This window comes from Pleurodeles waltl, chromosome 8, assembly GCF_031143425.1.
Source record: "Pleurodeles waltl isolate 20211129_DDA chromosome 8, aPleWal1.hap1.20221129, whole genome shotgun sequence".
Taxonomy (NCBI): Eukaryota; Metazoa; Chordata; class Amphibia; order Caudata; family Salamandridae; genus Pleurodeles; species Pleurodeles waltl.
The window spans coordinates 814,859,759-814,884,829 of record NC_090447.1 but is presented as its reverse complement, the minus strand read 5'-3'; the positions used below and the strand labels follow the sequence as shown (position 1 = coordinate 814,884,829).

General features: G+C 45.8%; 1 protein-coding gene across 1 annotated transcript in view; it reads left to right on the top strand.

The window, feature by feature from the left end:
• The window catches only part of TM9SF2 (transmembrane 9 superfamily member 2), a 313,007-nt gene that overhangs the window by 25,300 nt on the left and 262,636 nt on the right, over window positions 1-25,071 (top strand). Inside the window, exon 2 of the mRNA XM_069205078.1 lies at window positions 15,446-15,513. Coding sequence (XP_069061179.1) covers window positions 15,446-15,513 — 68 coding nt within the window. The remainder of the gene's footprint in view (window positions 1-15,445; window positions 15,514-25,071) is intronic.

Below are 25,071 nucleotides of genomic sequence, written 5' to 3'. Positions count from 1 at the left end.
GTGTTGCAACCTTACACAACTGAAAAACTATTTAGAAACTGGCATGGTGGTTGTAGACGCAGGGACCAGGAGTGAGGCTGCTATTCCTGTAGTATTCCGAAATTATTTTCAGTGGCAGTGTTCTTTTATGAAGGGATGTTAGCAGCCCTGGCTGCGAGTGTGAGATATTCCTGCCGAACCATGGATATGTAAGAGCAAGGATTGTATGAATCATCATGAATGTAAAAAAGAATTCCCATTCCATGGGCATTCCCTGCTACAGATTTAGTTCTGTTCCTAATAAAAATTCCTTTCCCATACCCTCCTTTCACAGTCAGTTTTCCAACCTGCTCGGGCCCCTGAGCATTAGCTGGTTTCCAACTCATTGCACCACCTTGGATCCTGTGCAAGGCATCTTTAGCTCACCTACTGAATCGTCATTGCATAACATTGCTGAAAGTCCTGCAGAGATCCAGCTTCCTCACATGAATCACCCTCCTCTACCTGCAATATCTCTCAATGAACTCTATGAATTAAGTCTATTAGATGACATGATTTTTGCCTGGTAAACCATGCTGATGTTGCAACTGTAATCTGACTGTATCAAATTAGCCCATAGATGTTTTTAATCAGATTTTGTTTTGTGTAAAATCTCTTTATTAAGTTAACAGGAAGAGAAAAAAACACAGTTGTGCTCTGAGGACAATCAGCGCTTCATGCCAAGCAATCAGTGTGTATACATGTTGAACCTTGGGTGATGTATTCTTATGTACTGAAAAGCAAATCATTTCACATCATGTTAGGTATCCTCCAAATTGCTTGCTCCTATGAAGCAACATAGGGGAGAGGGAATAGTGCTCAACATAGAAAACCAGCAGGAAACAACAATACGGTATTCAGGTCATGTACTGTAGGGGTGTTGTCACATGCTTTTAGGCAAGTAGTGTATTTCACATTTGATATCTGTGGGTTGCTAGGCATGCCTATCCTGTGTGATGTCAGATGGGTAAGCAGCAAAGTGTCTCTAGAAGAGTTGTAGTGCTCTAAGCCAGAGCGGATTAAAGCAGGAGTACTCTGTACATGTAAAATAGCTTATCAAGGGCTGACTATGTGAGATGCGCTTCATAGCAATGACTTGCCATAGTTGAGTAAACCACTGAGCCAGAAAGGGTGATGTTTGCTTCCATGCTATAGCTATTAGTTGCCTGGCTGTGTGCATCATATAGGTAGCAAGGGCCCAGTCTGTGATGGACATGGATGCCAGCTGGGCGGGCCGTAGTCCCAAAATCATGGTATGAACTGTGGCCGGCATAGGAAACCCCACTACGTCCTTCATATGGGTTAGGGCTTCCTTCCAAAAGATGGCTATCGGCACGCACTTTCACCATATGTGAAAGAGGTCACCCTGTTCCAAGCCGCATCTCCAGCCGGAGTCTGAGGTGCCTGGGTATATGAGTCCCATCGTGCAGGGGTGTAGTACCATTGATACATGAGCTTATAGTCCGTTTCTTTGAGGGAGAGACAGCGGTATGTTTTAGGGATGTCCTGCCATAATCTTTCGCATTGTTTGGGAGGGATATCGTCAGTTGCGTTTACAACCCACTGGTGCTGACAGTGATAACTTTGCTGAGGTGTAGAGTGTTGCGGAACCCGATAGGTGTTGGATGTTAGCCCCCAGGATCCGTTATATGTCCGGACGAAAGTTTCAAAGGAAATGTATGGGCGGGTTATATCAGGATCTCCTGAAAAGTGTAGTGCTTAATGTCTAAGCTGCAGGTATTGCAAACACGCCGCCTCAGGTAGCTGATAGTCCTTTGACATTGCTCGAACCTTTTTATGGTATCGCTCTGAAAGAGGTCAGGTGGGGTTCTACCTTCTGCGTCTGTCCAATCCCCAAAAGTGCGCAGAATTAGAGAGGGGGGAACGCTGGATTGCGTGCCGGGGCGTGTTGGGTGATGGGAAAGTGGTCAGCCCCCTTGATTCTGTCAACCTATCCCACACGCTTGGGACCATCCGGTTCGGGGTTGCTTAATACGCACTGCGAGGACAAGCATGTTGGGGAAGCCAAGCCAGGTCCCACAAGGTGCGGCATGCCACCGCCCCGTCCATATGGAATTAGTGGCTCTTCCTCTCCCTCACCGTCCATGCTGAGACATGTCGTAGGTGCGCGGCAGCATAATAGTCCAATACATTTGGGCAACCCAGGGCACCCCATATCACAGGGCTGCATTAGGGGATCCCTCCTGTCCCAAATAAAGGCTTGCAGTTCACGCTGGAGCCTCAGTATGTCATCTAAGGGGATCGACGTAGGGAAAGATTGAAACAGGTATAGAACTCATGGGAGCACATTAATTTTCACTATGTTTGTGTGTCCCAACCATGAAATGTAGAGTGGTTTCCATTGTACGAGGTCCTCAAGGAGCACCTGCCTAAGTATCAGCCAGTTCGTGCTCGTCCACGTTTCCAACGTGGGCGTGAGATAGATCCCCAGATATTTTATCTTATCCGGGGCCCAGCAAAATGGCACCAGATCTTGCAGGTCCCGAACATCTGACTCTGGGATGGTGATGCTCAAGATCTGCAATTTGAAGCGATTGACTTTGACTCCGGAAACCTCCGCAAAGTATGATAGGCAGGCTACCGTCGCCGGTATCAAGTGTCTGGCCGAGTTAATGTTAAGAGAAGGTCATCAGCGAACAAGTTGATTTTATGCTCTTGCCCCCCAAAGGGTATCCACCCGTTGCCACATATCGCAATGGCCAGAGGCTAAACCGCTCAGGCAAATAAAAACGTCGAAAGGGGGCACCCCTGCCAGGTGCCACGTCCAATATTGAAGTGATCTGTGAGTCTTCCGTTCACTCGAATAGAAGCCTTTGGGGACATGTAGGATGCCATAATTCTGGAGACCCTACTGAGGCCCAACCCCACTCTCACTAAAATAGAACAGAAAAACCACCAGTCAACCCTATCAAATGCCTTCACTTCATCCAGCGGGTGAAGGCATGCAGGTATTGTGTGCCGATTGACCTTCTCAATCAGATGTGCGACCCTGCGAATGTTGTCCTCTCCCTGCCGGCGCTGAAAGAAGCCCACCTGGTCAGGGTCTATGAGGCCAGGCATATATTTCTCAGGTCTAATTGCAAGAATCTTCGTGTAGATTTTAGCATCGTGTTGAGCAGTCTAATGGGGCAGTAGGAGGCACACTGGGTAGGATCCTTATCCGGCTTGGGGTTGAGCGTGATCTTTTCGCCTGTCACGTGGGGGTGAGCCCCGTGTCCTCGGCAAAAGAGTTGTATAGCTTATGAGTCTCTATGTCAGAGAGAAGCAGCCGGTAGAAGGTTACCGAGAGGCCATCCGGACCCGGTACCTTGCCTATGGGAAGTGCTCGCAGCGCCTGTTGAATCTCTTCTGCCGAGAGAGGATTCCAAGGCCTTTCTGCGCACGGGCTCCATTGGAGCCCAGTCGCAGGTGCCCAGATATGCGTCGATTTGCTCCTGCGATGTTGTGTCCCTTCCATAAAGGGTCTGATAGTAGATGCGGAGCTTGTTCCATTTATCCCTTTCTGTGACCGCCCAAGATCCATCCGATTTCAGGAGTTTAGCTATGTGTGCTTTACGTGCTGTTGTCGCAACCTGTGTGCCAGTAGTGTTCCCACCTTGTTACCCCCTTCGTAATAACGTTGTTTGAGCGCCAAAAGAGACGTCTCAGCCTTATTCGTTCTGTGTGCACGTAGTTGGCCCCTCAGAATGGCCAGTTGCCGTTTGTTCCGGCCTGTAAGGCGGACCTTATCTTGATGTTCCAACCATTTTAGCTCGGAAGTTAGATTTTGATCTACTGTGCACCCCTCACTGCCGCATGCAATGGCTGTTGTGGATATCACTCCACGAATAGTGGCCTTAAAGCCATCCCATAAAGTGTGCAGAGAGATGGTTTGGTCTTTGTTGTCAGTGAAGTAGACAATAATGTCCTTTCGGATCTCAGCTACGTCTAGTGTATCCCTCAACAACCTTGCCGGGAGCGACCACCTGGAGGGTTGTCTCTGGGCTCCGCTGGGTGGATACCATACCTCTTTTTTGTGTGCATGATCAGAAATTGATATGTCAGAGATTGCAATGGTGTCAAGTGCTTGTAAGAGGAAGAGGTAGTCTATACCGGTGTATGTAGCGTGGACGTGGGACGTGGGAGTAAAAGGTGTAGTCTTGCGTGTCTGGGGGCCGATAGTGCTAGGTGACTGTAAGATCTAGATCTAGTATATCCTGCTTTAGCTGTGCTGATAAGGCTCCTGTCACCTGCTGTGTATTAGTGTGTCAGTCGAGTCCAGGGTCCCACACCATAATCAATTCCCCCGCCACTATAATGTCTCTCTCAAGTCCCTCCAGTCGGTACTTAACAGCACGCTGCAGAGGTAGGCATCCTGAACTATACTAGGTGCATATATATGTTAAGCAGGGTGAGGCGTTCCTAACCTTTCTGTAGTTGTATGGTTAGATACCGTTCTTCCATGTCACTTTTGTGATGTGTGGGCTAAGGTGTACTTTGCAGAATAAGGCCACCCCCAGCGACTTGGTACCCGTACATGCCCAATATCGCCCAGGATATTTTGGGTGGGCCATCCTGTGCCTGTCTATCCCGTGTATACGTGTCTCCTGGAAGAAAACAATATTGGGGTCATTTTGGAGAATATGTTGTCACAGCTGGTTGCACTTGTTTGGAGAGTTAAGCCCCCTTACTTTTAAAGATTATAGTTTCATGCCCCCCAGTTACTCATATGGAAGCTGGTGTTTGTTTGGTGTGCCTACTTATGGGGTTTCCGGCTCGTCCGTTTGGGGCCACAGTCCTCCCCCGCCTTGTGTATCACGTAGAACCATATGACCCCCCCCCCCCCCCCCCCCCCCCATCCCAATGACCTAGTGTAGACCTGAAAAGTTACAGATGAGTACAACGTTCAAAAACAATTTTAGGCCAACGAGGCCCAACTGATGTACCCATCCTTGTTAGGAAGCTATGTAGAGTTGCAAGCTTCTCCATGGATGTGTCACCCCCCCCCCCCCCAGTAGGACGAGGTATCTGGGACAAGGCAGCAGGGCTACATAGAGCTGTTGAGACAATCATTCAAGAGTACAGAGTTCGGGCTCCTAAGTACCAGCCAGTGAATAGTCTGGACCAGGAGCGGACCACTGATAGGCATCAGAGTGGGGGTCCTCTCCAGCGGAGCTCATGCCAGACCACGAAGGTGGATTGTTCATGTTCCGCAGGTGCTGTATAATGTCTCTCTTCGTGTCCTGTGAGGAAGTCGCAGCCCAGCTCCTGTCTGGGCGACTCCTCCCCACTGTGGTCCAGGTGGGCTTCAGCAGCTGGAAGTCCCGGCTTCCTCTGATAAAGGGAGACCCAGCAGCCGTTTCACCTCAACAAGCAAACTGAGTTTACGTCTCTTACCCTCCCATTCAAAGATGAGGGCAAAGGGATGACCCCATTGATATTTGAAATTTAATGTTTGTAGATTATCAGTTACAGTCTTGAAGTCTTTGCGTCTCTATAAAGTGGTGATGGTGAGGTCTTGACATACTTGAATCCTGTGACCCTGGTACTCTAGGCCAGTGCTCTGTTGTGCCCCCTGGATGATGGCCTCTTTTTCTGTGTAGTAGTGTACTCGAGCCAGGATGTCCGGTGCGACATTTGTGCACCCGGTACCGTTGCCACCTGATGCGCTCTGTCAAGTAACGGCAGTGGCCGCAAGGGATTCCCCCATCCCCCCCACACCAGAGGGCTGCTGTGTAGATCATAATATCTGTTTGTTCCTCACCCCTGGGCACCCCCTGTATTTGGACTTTATTTCGGCAGCTTCTGTTCTCCAAGTGTTTCTGCTTGAGTTGGAGCTCAATGTGCTGCTCTTCAATGTCGCCATGCACCTCCAAAGCATTTCTTGATCTTCTTATTGCGCGTCTGCAGTACGCTCAAGGTTGTCCACCCTCCTACCAACCTCCGTCACCTCTTTCTGGACTTCTCAGATGCAGGATTTGAGGTCGTGTTTGAGGGATGTAATTTCTGTCCTTATTTCTTTGACAAAATGATTCATATAATCCTGCGTTATGGGTGTGGGTGGGCCCCCTGCCTCTAGCATCGGCTGCGTCATGCTTTTCGCTTCTGTGGTGGCTTCCGGGAGCTTGGTCCACATGGCGGTAACGAGGATCTCCCTGGGAGCCTTGGTGCATGGCATGTTGCAGGTGATCCCTAGGGAATCTCTCTTGGCTGTGTCCAGGTTAGGTGCTCCCTGCCGGTGCACGCTTGTCCCTGTCCTCACTGCACCCCAGCACTGCGGACCGCACTACTAACAAGCAGACTGGGAGGAGAAGAGGTGGGGGGAACCTTCAAATTTTGGGACAACCGCCCTGCTCCCCACCTTGGTAGTCCCCTCACTGTTCCATCTGCCTCGCCTTTCTTAGGCGCTGCAGGCCACAGCAGTGTCCAGCCGCCCGCACCCCGCCTTGCTATGAGGTCCTCTGGTGAGGGGAGTGAAGGGGGTAGCAGAATCAGTTCAGGCTTCAATGGGCCCACAGTTCTCCATTGGGGGCCCCCCCTCTGAGCCTCGCCCACGCTATGCTCACCTTTGGGCCCTCAGGCTGCGTCTCCTCCTTCTCGTTGCACTTTGCAGCTCTGGCCGGCACCCGCCTCCGTCGCTCTGGGGTTCCGGCTCTCAGCCCCTGTGTCTGTCCAGTACGTTGCAGGCCCCAGGCCTAGCTGGCCCAAGCGCACGTCCCACAGGCTGCCGACTGCTGTGCGGGGAGGCGACGGACCCATGTAGGCTGGACCCCTGCAGCCCGGCGAGCCCCCTCCACCGGCCGCCTAGGGCCCGCTCACTGAGGGTCCACGGGTTCCCGCCTCCTGCCCTGCAGCCTACTGGTCAGACGCCTGCCATTCTGCCCATCAGGATGGCGGCTTTGGCTAGGCCTGGTCGTGCCGTTTTGCCTCAGTCCACCGGCTTCTCGGTGCTCCCCTGCCAGCAGCAGTCCCGCCTCGTCTTCTGCAGCTCCTTTTCTCTGGGCAAATGCAGCTCCCGGGTCCGGTACAACAGAGGGTGCCGGTTTATTAACCCCCGGGACCCGGAGCTCTTCCGCTGCATGTCTTACTCTGCGCGCATGCTGGCCATGCTCCCTTAATGAGATTTTTAAATTAAGTCCCTAAAAGCGGAGTTCAAGGTTAAAGGCCTGTAATCACTAATCATTTTGTCCAAGGTTACAGTTATCTGCCTACTACTTTTAGATGGCCAAATATTTTTCCAGTTTTTAAAGGCATTGTCCTTATTTTTTGAGTATTCCAGATGGCAAATGCAAAATTTCTGAAAACTGAGCAAGGATAAAGAAAAACATTGTTGTTTAAGAGGCGTGTCCTACGTCCTTAAAATAGTTCTAGGAAGGTCACTAATGTTAGGATTTTTAAAATATATTTTTGGCCATTTTCTTAGGTTTAATAGAGTATAACCAAGATATAGAATTGCCACTGTTTTTGTCCAGTATGGGACATATTAGAAGGTGTTCAGGCGAGTGAGTTTTCTTTTTCTGATAAGCTTAGTTTTTTTTGTAATCTGTAGTAATGTGGATCTTACCATTACTCAGTTAATTTTTAGTTCTATTAAGGAATTAACGTTCATTACACTTTGACTACATTTTTCTTTAATTTGAGTGCTAAAGTACATAGTTCCCATTTGGGTATTTCCAAGGGCTTCTTGTAATTACACATGCCATTGTCCAATTTCTTGTGAGGAATTTCGGTTTTAACATAATAGGTATGCTTTGTGGCAAATCCTTAATTCTTTCTCTGCTTGCTGAAAATGATCCTGACAACTCACTGGTAACCCAGAACTGAAGGCAGAGAGGGTCACTCTTCTGGCCATGAGCCACCTTTGAGTGGTAGCTGAATTGCTTGTCAGGTTTGTTTGTTCTGGGCCATTACTAAGACTCTGGAAAGCTTATTCTAGACTGCTTCTGAAGAACATCAGTGGCACTGCCTGCACAGGCGTCTAATCCTGTCTCTTGCCATTCCTCTTGCTGAGCTCTGTTCACGTTCTAGAGTACTGGGATTGCAGATGATGTAATCTGTACAAACTTTTCAATGTTCTTCCCTCAGTGTTTCAAGATAGTGAGGTGAGTTGGCTGAATAAAGAGTGGCCTAACGTGGCCTGACTGCCATGCTCCATGCTTTTTTCTATTTTATTTTTTAATTGCCGAGCACCACTGTAGGCGATTCAGCAAGTGACGATTGACTTAAAGAGGCCTGTGGTGTCTAGTAATCGCAGTAACAAATACTAGTTGCTTAAATCTCTCCCTAAACCTTGTACTGATAACAGAAAGTTAAGGGTCTAATGGGGAACCTGGGTGTAATGAAGAATTGGAACAGTGGCCTCATGGAATTTGTTGCAGATTGGGGTGATAACATTAAGACATGGATATATAATCAAGGTGTCGTTCAGAAAAGGGATTTATAGGCAACCTTTCAAAACTCTTTGATTAGTACTTGTTAAATAGAACTGTAATTTCCAACAATTTGTTGCATTTGTGTTTAACAAGGGGATTTGTTTTGTCACGTTATTTTTTTCTTTCTATATCTTATTTCTTTGCACTGTAAGGGTACAATCAAATAAGTAAATGTGTGCTGGTGGTGCAGTGCAATATTTGTGTTGTGATGGGAACTAGCGCATGGATTGCTGTGCCTTAAACGCTTGCTGAATTGTATGCTTAAGGCAAGATACTATCCAGAAAGCCCCATTTTATGGATAGTTCGACGTTTTGATCTAGAAGTGAATTTCCACAGGTCTTGTCTGGGCAAGAAAGGCCACATCAGCCAAACATCATTTAGCTGAATAGAAAAATCTGAATTAAAAAAATAAAATTAAAAATAACCCTTAGTACATCTTCAAAAAAGGGTCGACAAATTGTGAAGCCATAGATCTGCTGAAATGAAAAAAGGAAATAGTTCCCAAATATTAGTTCTAGTCTTTTCTATTATGCTATTCAGACAGGGACCAGAGAAAACCGATGACCTCTGTTTTTACAGTATTGCAGAAAACATGGTCAGTTAACAAAAAAATGAACACACAAACAGTTGCTGTAAAAATACCAAAAAGAATAATAAGTGTAGCTTCAAAACTAATTTTCTGTCACCGGGTAGACACTGTTTTTTCCCTAGTATTATGATTCATTGATGAGTCCATAATTAATAAAAGGAGTGTCCTTCGGAATACTCAAAATACAATCACATTGAAATTAGAATTAAGAGTTAAAACAGAATTGGTGTCTGCCGGAAGGGATGACAAGGTTTGGCAAGTTAAATAGGTCTTGCATTTAGCTGACCTGTTGGCTTTGCCTTTGATTTTCGCAGATGCTGTTAATCATGGGCAAAAAGAGGAAGACAAATCCTTATTGCCAATAAGTAGCACAGGCGGTAAAAAAGATTTTTTGAAAGGGTGTTCAGACATTCATCATGCGGCTATGTCAGCCCAGCATGATGTGTATGCATGCCTATGTCAATAGGAGTGTAAATGCATATGGTATTAAACAACTTCCTTTTTTTACCTAGTGTCCCAAGGTGGAGACACTAATTTTTGAGTGGCAAAAACATGAACTTGAAAACGTATACTTAAAAATGAGTAGCCTTTCAGCGAGTTGCAGGTGTCTGGTGCTCTTGTAACAAAAAAACATAGCACACACTGGAAGGAGCTGTAGGGGAGAAAATAGGGGTCAAACGGAGAGTGGAGGTGGCAATTCACAGAGGTGCTTGAGGCAGAGTGCGAGTGGAAAACTTTGCAAGAGGGTTGGGGAGAATAATGGACAAGGGGTATGCTCAGTGTGGGTCCCTTGCTCACTGTGCCACTGGATTCAAGCTAGCCTGGCTGATGATGGGTGAAACCCTGACACCGGTCCCAGGGTGCTTGTTTCTGGTCCAGTAAGGACCTGGCTTGGCAGTTCAGGCTAGACTGTTCCCATGAGGGACAGGGTCAAGACTGATTTGCATATGGCTGGGTCCAAACTGGGGTGGCATGCTGAGCAAAAGAACAATGCATTCAACCCAGATCTGTGACTGGGGGGGGGGGGGAGTGTTCGCATTGTTCAGCACTCCGTCCATCATCATTTTGTGTTGCTAAAGTTGCCCTAAGTGGGAAGGGTATGCCCAGACGTGGGTCCCTTTCTCACTGTGCCACTGGATTCAAGCTAGCCTGGCTGATGAAGGGTGAAATCCTGAAACCTGTCCCAGGATGATTGTTTTCAGGGACTGTTCCCATGAGGGACAGGGTCAAAACTTATTTGCATTTGGCGGGGTCCAAACTAGGGTGGCATGGTTAGCAAAAGAACAATGGATTAAACCCAGATCGGTGACTAGGGGTGAGTGTTTGCATCGTTCAGCACTCCGCCCATCATAGTTTTGTGTTGCTAAAGTTTCCTTTTATGTAACCTTTGACAGGCGAGATGATTCTCCATTTGAAGTCTTTTTTGCATGACAAAGTTGATCTTGGACTTTAAACATACCCTGAAAGTTGTGATGCTTCTTTTTTCCTCAACACCATTTAAAGGCAGGCAATTACAAAACAATTACAATAGTGTAGATAAAAATGGTCGGTACGGTTTTATTTGTCCAATACGATGGAATTCCATGCACACAGTCAACTGTTTGTGGGCTTCTCAGGCACAAGAAAGTCCACAGCAGGGAAGAAACTACTTCATGCAGGATTGTGTTGTATATCAAACTTTGCCCTTTATCCTGTTAAGAGGGAGCTGCATAAGAGGATCATGGGTCACCGTACCTGATCTTCAGCTTCCTTGATGCCTCTTCTGAATAGGGTGCCCAAGAGCAAGTAGGTCTTCAGTGGATTCTTTGATTAAGACCTTTTGACTTCATTGAGATAAAGAATGGTTCATTTGGGCTTTGCCCAAGTAACGTCACTTTAGAGGTGTTGGCATCCTCTTATGTGCTTCTTTGCTTTTGGCAGCTGCTGTTCATTATCTCTTCAGATGAGGAATGCACTGGAAGTAGTATTCCTTGGAAGAAATAGGGATGCTTATTCTGAAGCATATACTAACTTCCCTCGGATCACTTGATACCTTGCCCTTCCTCCTTATTGTCTTCTTAGTGTGGGAGTACATTAGGTTACTGTGTAAAAGGTCAACACATCAACTTTGGGAGAAAAGAAAGCTTCTTCCATGCTTAGCCACTTTAACTGTCAACTGTTCACTCTTCTCCCCTTCCCCTTTAATTCCTGACTTCCCTCTTGCAGCTGCCCTTATTTCATTTCTGCTTTCCTATCCTCTTTTTCGTCCTTCCCTTACTCCGCTGCCTTTGCTCTCTTTTGCCCTCAGCAATCTTCTCCGCCTTTCTTTTACCCATCTATTCGCCTTTCCTCCATGGACAACCTCCATAGACATCCCTTGTGCTTTATCTTTTCTCTCCTCTTTCCTTTATTATTTCCTCACCTTTAATCTCACCTCCTCTTTACTGACCATATTCCCCTTGCTTGGTTCTCCACTTTATCACCCTCTTGACCTTTTTCTGACATCTCCTCCCCCTTTTTCAGTTCCTCATTGCTCTTTGTTCACACCTTTCTTCCTCCTTCTCAGCTACTCCTAATTTTGAGATAGAAAAATTAGAGCCTGTTGGAGGCTTGTTCTTAGTAGAGGTAAGCATGCGCCTACCACAAGCAATATTGCCCACAGACAATGTTGGATCCAGTCGAGATCTCAAAACATTAGCCCCTGGCTCAGCCCTAGTAGCTTGGTAACGAACAGGCAGGCTTAACTTAGGAGACAAGTATGTAAAGCATATAAGTACACAAATACAGTAAATAAGACCCCCCACACAATACAAATCCCATACCAAATTATGAAAATAGTAAATATTTTCATCTTTAAATTAACACCAAAACGACAAAAATCTAATATAAGGAACCCAAGATATGAATTTCTAAAGATTAAATTTTAAAAAGGTGCGTTTTAGTTCTTAGAAATCAGTAACGCCAACCAGAGATATCTGGTCACGCCTGACTGGGACAAAGTCAAAATTTGAGGCACACTGCGGTGGAGCCCTGCTCGGATAGACTGAGCGGGAGGCCTCAGTCAAAATGTTATCTTTTCACAGAGAGTTTTCTGGAGCTTTTCTCTTAACATTGTGCGGTCCTCCTCAGCAAGCTGGTTTCGATGTGATGTCGTTGAACTACCTTTTCGCAAGGCCCTGGTCAAATCCTGGAAGCCTGGAGCTCCGGAGCTTTCAGCGAGACAAACCTGAAATCCTGTTCGGATTGTGGTTGAAGGTATTCGCCATGATTCGCAACGGCGAGTCGGTCCACTTATGGAGCTTTTTCCAGAACTTGCTCCAAACATCTCTAGACTGATGGAACTTCTTCCTGAAGTTCCTCTTGAGGGTTCACAGTGTCCAAAACGCACATCCAATGGTCTGGAATCTCTGAGATGGTCCTCGGAAATTTTAGGACCATAATTCCCACAATGCACCTGGCCATATCCTTAAAAGTCCACTGGATGCACTCCAGGTTGGGTACTTTTTGTAATAGTTGGTGCAGGCAAGCTATTTTAACCTGCTGCTTTCAGGGAGTCCACTCCTGAGTCCTTTCTTGAAGCAAGGTAAAGTCATTAGGGCTGTTGTTTCAGTTTGCAACAGAAGCAGTACTTCAGTGTGCAGTCTTTCAGGTTGCAGAACCGGGTTCCAGCAGGGCAATCCTTCTTGTGGTTTCAGGCAGCATATCTGAGTTGCAGTACAGATCAGCCACTTTTATATAGTCATCTTTGGGGACAAGTAGAGGACGCCCTTGTCCATTGAACAGGGTGACAACTAAAAGCATGACAGATTCTTCCAAAGTATGGCATTTTCTTGTCCCATAAAGCACTGCTCCTTAAAATTCCAAGAAAGACCATTTTCCTTCAGAAGAGCAAGACCTGGCTAAACCAACCGTCTGGTGTGGCACATCTCCATTAACACTCTACCCTCCCTGTCCCCCTCTCCTCCCAGACCTGGCTGGCATTCCTTTTTGTACTGCTTCCTTTTGTAGCCCAGTTAGATTTACCTAGCTTCTTGACCTCGGTGTCTACCAACAGCCCCTCATTAGATAACCTCTGCTCAATGCAGGCCACTTATCACCTCATGAAAGCAGCCCGCTAATCCTGTTAAGGCTGACCAATCAGGAGAGGCCACTATCATGCTGGAAATTGGTTTACAGAAAAAAAAGTCGTATAACTTTTTCTGTTGTAGTTATGATAAGTTCTACAGTTGTTGGATTTATCACTACCATTCTTTTGAGTCCTTTCAGGATACATTTAGCTCCTGCCTATCCATACTTACGGAAAATATTCCCCTGTTAGCCTATGGAGCTAAGTGTCTACAATGAGGAAAAATGAAAGCTGCAGTTTTTTCCACACCAGGACATATAAAACATATTTTATAATATCCCTGCTTATAGTTACATGGCACCCTACACCTGGGGTATCTAGGGGAGACCTTAGAGGTGACATGTAAAAATAGGATTGTCACTTTGGAAGTCCCTTTAATTCCAGAGACAAATTTGCACACATTTTACTTTTTAAAGACCGTCTCCAAGGCATGGCTACCTTTAAAAAATGACAGCAAGCAACAGTGCACACTCCAGTGCAGGAAATATACTGGACCTCAAAAAGTCCCTGCCCTATTATAGACTAGACACTTGTAGGTAGTTTGAAACACCCTTGCCCTATTAACTACTAGGAGTCTTACAGGGGTTTGTCATTGGCAGTTGTAATTGTGCAATTTTACTGTATACCTTTTATTCAGAAAACTGGCCCCTGGCCTGTTTAGCCACCCCTATCCCCCAGGCAGAGTCAGGATCAGTTACCACCAGTATTAGTCAGAAACATTGGGGTGAACATGCTGAAAGGATGACTTTCTTACAGAGCCAATGTGATGAGTAATAGTAACGCCTATTAAATATTTGGTTAGAGCCTGCAGCAACCGCTGGCAAAAACAGTAGGTTTCTCCTTGTGACTTTGCCAATGTTTTTTGCCAATGCTCTTCAGCAAAAGAAAATCCAACATGATACATCCATTGTATCATGTTCTGCAACCAGTCAAACAATAACGAAGTACAGGAGCTTTAAAGTGGCATGGCTTTTTTAAACACCCGTTTACATAAGCATGCAATTGTTATAAACCGTTGAGTGTGGCATCTTCTTCAGAAAATAACGTACAAGTCAGTAGAAACAAAATTTCTGAGTAAACACAGAAAAAAGGGATGCAAACTTCACAAATGAAGTGAGCCACCACAGCAATAGCTCACCAGGCTGTAAGAAAATGTGGATTTCTTCTAATCCCAACGTAAATATGGAGCTGCCAAAGGCATATGTCAGGATGAGTTGAAAGGAGGGGAGGCCAGAGCTAGTCGCTGGTGTGTTCAGTGAGAGAAGGCATGCTGCATGAATAGCATTGCAGCATGTCTTCCAGCAGACCAGCAAATTGCACAGGAAAAAAACAACAAGCAGGCTGGAATTATGATGGAAGACTCAAACTAGAAGTGCAGATAAATGCATTAGTGATGCTTAAGGAAGATTGAAATTCCTTTAGAAAACGAACATTTGTGTTGTACAAGGGAGCAATGAACAACAGAAAAGTAAGTTATATGTATTGTTAAAGCAGTGCAGCAATAAAAGAGTAGGCAGGGGAGGAAGCAAAAAAAAAACAATTCACCCGCTCCCATAAAGTGCTGAAAGCAAAAGAAGTGAGCATTTGCAAAGTCAATCCTTTGGTATTGGGTGTTAGTCGTTTGGCTTTGACAATGCTTGCTTTGTGTTATAATGATTTTTATATAACATTGTGGGAGCTTTTTGAGCCACTGCCAATATAAAACAATGGAAAAACAAAAAAATATTTTGCCTGAAGGCATAGTTATCCCTGGTACTGAAAAGAACTACTTTGTGCTGATGTGCTCTTTGTGTAAATGCAGAATCCAATCACTCATTAGCCAATGGTTGAAGTGGTTAAGCCAGTGCCCCATTTGTCATGCTATAGTGGGCCGAAGAAAAATATGAATGACCCAGTAGACCAATGAATGAATGAATGAATGAAGTAGACTGGCTGACAGCCCCTACGAGTAAGTGAACTATATATTTAGTTTTACTAAAATCAATGGGTCTTTGCCAACACCAGACCTAAAAAGTATTTTTCTGAAAGAAACGTATGATACAAGTCTCCCTATGGAAAGGCTGGTAAAGAGCTATTCTTCAGGGGCCAGACATGCGCTAAGCTGTACAAAAAAAGAAAAAAAATGTTTGGCATATGGGTTTCAGTTTAATTTTTTTGTTCCCAAATATATGTAGTGGAACTATGAATTTTTTAGATAGTTGGTCTTGCAGTGTTTCAATTATCATTGATTAGTCTGTCAAGTTATCATTCTTTTCACTATTTGTTCAGATTATATTAATTTTGCCTTTTATCTTTTTCAGTCGGAAATTGAATTATTCGTTAACAGACTGGACTCTGTGGAGTCAGTGCTTCCATATGAATACACAGCGTAAGTACTGATGGATTGTATTCTGTTGGGAGGAGATAGAGTTGAAATTGAATACAACTAGTGAACCGCAAGCACTGCTTGTGCCACACCTTAATTAGCTCTGTAAACATGTCCCAGACCTGCCACTGCAGATCCTGTGTATGCAGTCTCACTGTCACCCCGACTTGGCATATAAAACTGCTTGCCAAACCCAGAACTCACTGTTGCTTACATGCAAAACACCCTTAAGGAGGGCCCTAGGTAGCCTCATGTAGCCGGTACCATGTAAGAAAAAAGGTAGGACAAGTACCTTTTTAAGTTTTCATTTCCTAGTAACTAAAAACATTTTCATTACTGTGAGGCCTGCCCATCTCATAGGCCAGCATTGGAAATTCCTTTGAGCTGTAATTCCTGATCTGAGAGGAATAGCTAGATCATGTTGGAATGGTAATAATAAATCCTCTATACTTATAATGTCAAATTTATTATTAATATTTATAAAAATGACACTTTTAGAAGGTGGACATTTCTCTGCAGTCCCTACCCTTTGTGCCTACAGCCTATTTCATATACACGTCTGGCTTGGGCTAGGTCACAGCTACACTTGTGCATTCCCTTCAGACACGCATAACACAGGATACTCAGCTACGTCTGTATTTATCTGCTTACTAATGGGTCTTCCTGAGGAGGAGGTTGGGAAGGGCTCATACTTAAACCTCAAAGGTTAAGGATTAGAGTTCACACAAAGGAGTTGATTACCTCTCACTGTCTGTCTGGAGCCGAGACTGACCTGAAAGGGGAACCTGTGCACTTCACAGGAATTCTTTTGTAAAGTCACTTTCTTGTACAACTACTGATTCTCTTGACCCCCTCATCAGTTTTCTTCTGGACTTAAATGAAACTCTGCTGGAGTATGGAATGCAGCACTGCCAGGCTCACCAGTTTTCCAACACTGACTGTTCTCAGGAATTGCTCCCCTGCCTTGTTGTGCTACCCTGCCGCCTGCTGATCTCTACGCTGCCAGGAACACCCCAGAGTGACTCCAAGGGCTTGCTAGCTTACCCCCTGTTCTCCTTGAGGTCTCAGGGACATCAAAGACCTCTCTCGCTACTTCTCATCGTTGCCATGCAAGAATCAGCACCCCTGTACTTCAGGGACTCCAATGTGTGAGGAGTGCTTCAGCCCTTTCTACTTCAGTGCTGCCTCGCAACTCAACTCTAGTGTGAGCATAGCGCTACCATCCCTGACTGCACCACTTTACAGTGTCCATGCGTGGTTGGCATGCCAAAACCTTTCCGCATCGCTCCTCGTCCCTGGGGAGCTTGGAGCTCTTCCAGACTTTGCTGTACTGCTGTCTCCTCTCTGAGCGTGTGCAGCGTTCCAAGACTGTGCAGCGCCATCACTCGACATTCTAGTGCGGGCTGCGCTCTCACTCTGATCCGCGTTGCCACCCCAGGAGAAGCCGAGGGTTGGCCAGGCAGCATGGAACCCCCAGTGACATCCACCACAACCAGGAACAGCGAGCGCAACATTGGCGTGCACGCTCGGGACGCCCTACCTGCTTCTACACAAGTGGGTCGACCCGCCTGGTGAGGCCCCCCGCACACCCCCTTGAGTTGGCCTGAGTCTGCACCAAAAGGAACTGGAATCTCGCCAACCGGTCGGAGGAACGCGTCCGTGATTTTCAACAATGAAAATGTAATCATAAAAACGACCACAAGAGGGACTTAAATTTCAACTGAATAGTATTGAGCTCCAGCTATGAGTGTTAATAAAATATGGTAAGTTCTCTTCAGGTTATGGATTTAACAAATCATGAGACTTACTATTTATTTTAATGGTGCTGAGGGGCTTCTGTACTCTATGCAGCCACTAACAACATTAAAAAAGGCTTGGTGCTACTCCCTATTGTGGGGGCACTACCAAGCTTAAAAAACAAGCAGTGGCGGCTCCTCCGCTGTGGTGGAGGAGCGTCACCCCCCTGTCAGCAGCAACCGCTTGTGAAGGGGGGGGGGGCCATTGGGGATGACTCAGAGCACATGTGTGTTTGGCTGGCTGTCTCTGGTCGGCTAAACACACACATGTGTAGTAGTCTCTCTCTAGCCCAGCAACAGAGTTGCTGGGCTGGAGAGAGCCTGCAAAGGCTCCCAGTCTGCCTGGGAGCACCCTGGCTGGGCACTCCCAGCCAATCCTGACGCTGCTCTGAGCAGCGTCAGGTTTGGCCGTAGAGCATACTGGGAGCCTGTGCCTGCCTGGCCCGGAGACAAGCAGGATTGGGCGGTGTGTGGCGCAGAGGGAGTTTTTTTTAAATTTTGTTTCTTAATGGACTAATCCCCCCCACCCAATGATCACCCCCCCTCCAACTCCCCCTTCACACACCTCCCCCCCACTCTGCACCGCCTCCAGTAATCCCAGCAAGCCGTGACTGAAACAAGTAGAACAAATAAAGCCCTTTCAGGGGATTATAGAGCGTACCTTCAATGGAGCAGTGAATACAAGAGCGCAACAGTCCCTCAAACCCAACAGTCTACATATTTTGGTTCCTTAATATCTTAAAAACTATTGAAAGGATTTACACCAGTTCACACTTTCTGGACCATTTGGTGCAATTCTGCTCAGTTCATGCAGTAGCACTAGCTCTCTGTGGAAAGCGCGTTGGGAGTTTGCATCTTGCGACCCCCCCCCCCCCCCCTTATTCTCAGCCCCTGCTTGCCTGATCACCCCGAAACTTACCATGCACAAACTAGGCAAAAATTAGAAACTTTCTGGAAAGTTTCATGGAGATTTGTCAAATGGTGCCAAAGTTAAAGAAAACAAAACAAGCGGTTACTAAAAAAGAATATAACTACCCATGGGGGAAATCTATGTATAAATAATAGCCCTCTCTGCAAGGTAATCCTCAAATGTTTCTGCATTCTCCCCTCCTGTTTTGCTGAATTTTCTTTTGTTGGCCTTAGAACTCTTTGTACTTTACGACTGCTAATTATTGCTAAAGTATTTGTGCTCACTCTCTAAAACATGATAAAATTGGCTTATACCAGATTGGCACATGTAATTTACATGTAGGTCCCTAGTGAAGTGGTACTACATGTACCCAGGCCTATAAGTTGAATCGTACTAGTGGTCCTGCAGCACTTATTGTGCCACCCACTATAGTAGTCCCTTAAAACCTCTCTCTGCCATCTGTATGCAGTTTTAAACTTCCAGTTCAGCTTGAAAAGATGAAACTTTTACCAAGCATAATCACATCCTTTTTAATACATATGTCTCTCCTAGGATAGGCCCCAAACAGCCTGGAGGACAGGGTGCATTTGATTTATAAAGTTGGACATGTACTTTTTAAGTTTTACATGTCCTAGTAATGAAAAACTCACAAATTAATTTTTCACTACTGAGAGTCCTACATCTTCCATAAGCTAACATAAGGTTACTTTGCTGCATTCAATAACTGATATTTTTTGTTTTTTGAACAGGTGGAAATGCCACATTTGGTGTCTAAGGAATTGTAATTTAAAATCCTTTTGACTGGTGAAGTTATATTTTAAATCAGTTCTGAAAATGGCACTTCTAGAAACTCAGTTTAAAGAAAGTGTTCCTGGAGGAATTATTTATATTCCAGTCAACAAAAATGTATAACATGCAATCAAATGCTTCATCAGTTATATAGCAATCCAATATGAATAAATCAAAGAAAAGTGTATTGTTATGTGCAAAAAAGATTACTTGCATAAACAAATCAGTATCACAATAACAGTTTGTTGCTTTCACAGCCAGTATATATACAGGGAGTGCAGAATTATTAGGCAAATGAGTATTTTGACCACATCATCCTCTTTATGCATGTTGTCTTACTCCAAGCTGTATAGGCTCGAAAGCCTACTACCAATTAAGCATATTAGGTGATGTGCATCTCTGTAATGAGAAGGGGTGTGGTCTAATGACATCAACACCCTATATCAGGTGTGCATAATTATTAGGCAACTTCCTTTCCTTTGGCAAAATGGGTCAAAAGAAGGACTTGACAGGCTCAGAAAAGTCAAAAATAGTGAGATATCTTGCAGAGGGATGCAGCACTCTTAAAATTGCAAAGCTTCTGAAGCGTGATCATCGAACAATCAAGCGTTTCATTCAAAATAGTCAACAAGGTCGCAAGAAGCATGTGGAAAAACCAAGGCGCAAAATAACTGCCCATGAACTGAGAAAAGTCAAGCGTGCAGCTGCCACGATGCCACTTGCCACCAGTTTGGCCATATTTCAGAGCTGCAACATCACTGGAGTGCCCAAAAGCACAAGGTGTGCAATACTCAGAGACATGGCCAAGGTAAGAAAGGCTGAAAGACGACCACCACTGAACAAGACACACAAGCTGAAACGTCAAGACTGGGCCAAGAAATATCTCAAGACTGATTTTTCTAAGGTTTTATGGACTGATGAAATGAGAGTGAGTCTTGATGGGCCAGATGGATGGGCCCGTGGCTGGATTGGTAAAGGGCAGAGAGCTCCAGTCTGACTCAGACGCCAGCAAGGTGGAGGTGGAGTACTGGTTTGGGCTGGTATCATCAAAGATGAGCTTGTGGGGCCTTTTCGGGTTGAGGATGGAGTCAAGCTCAACTCCCAGTCCTACTGCCAGTTCCTGGAAGACACCTTCTTCAAGCAGTGGTACAGGAAGAAGTCTGCATCCTTCAAGAAAAACATGATTTTCATGCAGGACAATGCTCCATCACACGCGTCCAAGTACTCCACAGCGTGGCTGGCAAGAAAGGGTATAAAAGAAGGAAATCTAATGACATGGCCTCCTTGTTCACCTGATCTGAACCCCATTGAGAACCTGTGGTCCATCATCAAATGTGAGATTTACAAGGAGGGAAAACAGTACACCTCTCTGAACAGTGTCTGGGAGGCTGTGGTTGCTGCTGCACGCAATGTTGATGGTGAACAGATCAAAACACTGACAGAATCCATGGATGGCAGGCTTTTGAGTGTCCTTGCAAAGAAAGGTGGCTATATTGGTCACTGATTTGTTTTTGTTTTGTTTTTGAATGTCAGAAATGTATATTTGTGAATGTTGAGATGTTATATTGGTTTCACTGGTAATAATAAATAATTGAAATGGGTATATATATTTTTTTTTTGTTAAGTTGCCTAATAATTATGCACAGTAATAGTCATCTGCACACACAGATATCCCCCTAACATAGCTAAAACTAAAAACAAACTAAAAACTACTTCCAAAAATGTTCAACTTTGATATTAATGAGTTTTTTGGGTTCATTGAGAACATGGTTGTTGTTCAATAATAAAATTAATCCTCGAAAATACAACTTGCCTAATAATTCTGCACTCCCTGTAGGTAAATCTGTATCACACACCTGCGTCCTTGTAATCCCTAGATACACACCATCTGGGAATTAATAGAAGCGCACCATTCTCCTGACACTAAAAGTATAACTTTCACAGTCCTACACTGTTCTTATCTTTATAATTCCAGTATTCCAAAGAGGACTGAGGCGCCCTATGCAACGGTTTCTGTCAGAGAGGTTGCACTGTCGACTTTTTGGTCTTAATTGGCCAGAGAAGTCCACAAGACTATCCTCAGTGTCGAAATTGACCCAAACCTGCAAATGCTGGTATAAACCACTTAATACATATCCAACTTTGAGCACTATTTAAAAATATTAAAAGCAGTACGCCAAACATGTATGTGCATCGCCCACTCACAGCAAGCCAGTGGATAGATCACACGACAACCAGAGAATATATACATAAACACCCAAGTGCCTGGCGTATTACCAATGAAACCTGCTCTGCCAACAAACCTTTGCTATAAAAAGCCATACCATAAAAAACACCAGTGTGCTCTATTCTTCGGTGCCTGAAATAAAATAACATCAAATGAGATATCTAGTCAGAGAGCCACTAGGAGTAGAAAACAAATCATCAAATACAACAGGCCAGCAGTCTGTAAAAAGAGAGACAACCCACCAAAATGCTTAACATCAGGGCTTGCAAGATCCATTCTGTGACTAACACCCCTCAGAAGGGAAAATGTTACCCAGTAGAAGACTTGGCGACACCTGTTTGACAGCTTCTGCTTGCTGAAACTTGTTATGTTTGCATTTGCTTGATGGGAGCTGTCCTCTACCACCAAGCAAATGGAAGCAACTACCTCCAGAGGGTGGGCACCTTGGGAGGAAGCAGAGCCCGCCCTTGGGGGTGGCGGTCCCCAGGGCCATGCATGGCTCCACCGTTATGCCCCCTCAGCCCCCCCCCCCCCTTATTTTACAGTTTTGCCCTGTTGCCTGGGGCTGGGTGTTCGCAATGGACTCCTACACTAAGTTAATTGAGCCCCAGAGCTGCGGGGGCCTTGCTCCACTGTTGTACCTGATTCTTTTTGCAGGGTCACCCCCAAACTTTCTGCCTTCCTCCTCCCATTTTTCTGACATCTTTTTGGTGGCTCTAAGACTCTGGGCACTTTATCACTGCTGATCAGTGTTAAAATGCATGTGATTTCCCTTCTAAACTTGGTATGATTATCTTACATCTGATTGGCACATTTAATTTACATACAAGTCCCTGGTACAGTGGTATCCCCTATATCTAGGGCCTGTAAATTGAATGCTACTAGTGGGCCTGCAGCGCAGCTTGCGCCACCCATAGAAGTAGCCTTTCAAACTTGTCTCGGGCCTGCCACAGCAGGGCCTGCATGTGCAGTTTACTGCCACAGGGACCTGCCATCTAAATTTAATAGCCAGGCCTAGAACTCCTTGCTTACTACATATACCACCCCCGTCCCCTGAAGGTAAGCCCAAGTTAGCCCTATGGGCAGGGTGCTGTGCATGTATGCTGCTTACTGGTGTAGGTGGATTTTTTATTACCATTGTAGAAATGCCACTTTTCGAGAGTGGGCATTTCTCTCTGCTTATGACTCTGGTGTTTTGCAGCTTGACTCCAATCCACGTCTGGGGCAGAGCGACAGCTGGGCTTTGTGCATACGTCTCAGACAGCCTGTAAACAGGGAGGGTGGAGGTGTCACAAGAGTGCATCTGCATACTAAAAGGTCTTCCTGAGCTGGGAGAGACAGAGGCGGGGCACACCTGTATCTGGAAAGGCTGTGCCCTGGCCTCCCACAAAGGGCTTGTTTACCCCCTACTGATGTCTGGAGTCAGTGCTGGAGGAGAAAGGGGACATTCCTGGACTGGTTAGTGCTGTTTGGAACCCCAATCTCCCTCTTTTGTGGAAGCTGCTTCAAATTAATGTAATTACAGGGGGCTGTCCCCCACATTAGGAGAGCACTTCTGGAACTGAGACAATGTGTGGGACTTGTAACCAGACGCTGCTGGCTCTGTCTGCTGCACCTGAGGACTGTTGTACTACCTGGAGGAACCGCCACTTGGACTGGTTGCCCTATTGGACTGGTCTGCTGCCTACTGACTGTTAGTTGTCTGGAAGAAAGCCACTTAGCCAAGTGACACAGTGCACTGGCGTGCCTACCTACTGCACCCTGAGTGCCCCCATCAGTGTTCTCCAGGGTCTGGGTGGTGATCCCTCTACCTCTCTGTAGCTGCAGTGTTGTTTTCTGCAGTGGTACTTGTTGAGTGCCCTCTGTCCTGGTGAAGCCCGTGTTCAGTGCTTCATCTTTTTATCAAAATGCCTAACGAGCGCTGGGTGGCACAAAGAGCACTCCATTCTGTCATCCTTGCGCATGAAGAGCGCCTCTGACTAACTCCCTGCTTCGTCTGATGCCAGTAAACGCCCTGTGTGCAAGGCTTCCCCCCTCCCCTCCTCCCCACCCCCTAGTCAAAGGAGAGGTCGGGAAGAGCCCCTGATGAGAGCGTGGATGAGTGCTTCAGGAAGTGACCCCGAAGGCCACTGACCTCTGGGGATCCTCACCTCCATGACCCGGGCCTTCCAGACAAAGCCGGGGGCTTGTGACCACCTTACAAGAGGCTGTCTGGGGCGCCGCATGCTGAGGAGGAAAGACGAGGCCCAAGAAGGCTACCGACGTGCCCGGGTGCTGCATACTGTGGAGGAAAGAGGAGGCCCAGGAGGGCTCCCGACACACTTCCTCAGGAAGGCAGCGCTCTGAGAGAGGAAGCAGTCGTACTGCGCGCACACAGCAGGCTATTGTGCCATCTTTTTCCCCCCTCCTAAATTTGGAGATACCAGGGTCGTTCTGGCCCACAGGAATGGAGTGCCGGGACTGAGTCCGATCTCCTTCTAGAGCACTAAGTGCAAGTCCCCCCGAGGCAGAACCCTTCTTGGAGGCATGAATAGCAGGCCTTGGGTGGCAACCCTCAGCGGAGGTCCCCGGCCCTGCCAGCATTAATTCAGCATTTCTGCATGTTCCCTACTTGGTGCGCGGGAGCTCTACCAAGGCGGTGAGCGGGGGTTATCTTGGGTTTGTAGCTCTCTTGCCCTAACTAGAGTGTTTGATTCTGCCTGGCTGAAGTGCATACCCTAACCAACCAGAAACCCCATTTCTAACACCCCTGCGTACATTTGCCCTGGGGAGGTGCCCCCCCCCCCCACCCCCCCCTCCCCCAAATACATAAGTCATTGTGTTGTGGAGGTGGAGGTTCCCAGGGCTTTGATAAGCCCTAGGAGGGGCACCTCCCCCCCCTTATATTTTGACAATACCCCCTCGGCCTGGCCATACCAGGGGCTAAATAAAAAGTAATAAAAGTAGGAGACCAAGCTTGCATATATATATTTTTTTTTTTTTTTTTTTTTAAATCATAGCGAAATGTGTGTATTTGCCATGCTTTATGTCATGATTAAAAATAAAATACTTACTGGAGCTCCACTCCACCTAAACTTAGGAAGTACCCAGAGTTCTCTTCTTTTTTGCATAATTTATGCATCACCCTAACTCTGAAATGGTTTTGTTTTGACTTATACTGGGTGCTCCCTTGTGTCTGGACAAAGCTAAACCCCTCTGAAGAGCTCTAATGAGAGTGAACATGTGGCAGGAGTTGCTTTTACTCATTCCAGGTCGGCTTGGATGGTATTTTACCAGGCCAAAGCTGTAATAATGTACCTGGAGTTGTAAATGGCTTTTGTCATTTTTACAGCTCAGCAAGGATGACTGTATCAATCTTATGCTGAAAGACTTTGCTGTACTAAAGGCAAAAGACCTTGTCCCTATCTAGCTCGGCATGGATAGCACTGTGCTAATCCTAGGGTTAAAAACTTTGCTAGATAAACAGAAGGGTGCTCCTTTCTGGAGCTGCCCTCCACCTAAACTTGGGAAATACCCAGAGTTCTCTCTTCTTTCTTGCATAATGTATGCGCCACTCTAACCCTGAAAGGTTTAAAAAAAAAATATATATATATATATATATATATATATTTTTTTTTTTCTTTTTTTCGCTAGATATAAAACAAAGATTAAAGTAACTTCATACGTGGGTAAATTTGTCAGTGAAAACAATAACGTTTTGAACTAAAAAAAAAAAAGAAAAAAAAATTCACAAGTTAAAGTTAGCTTTCTCCATGCACTGCTTATGACCTCACATATTACATCACTCATGACATGTTCTCTGACATAATTTATGACAGCGATGATGACCTCTCAAATGA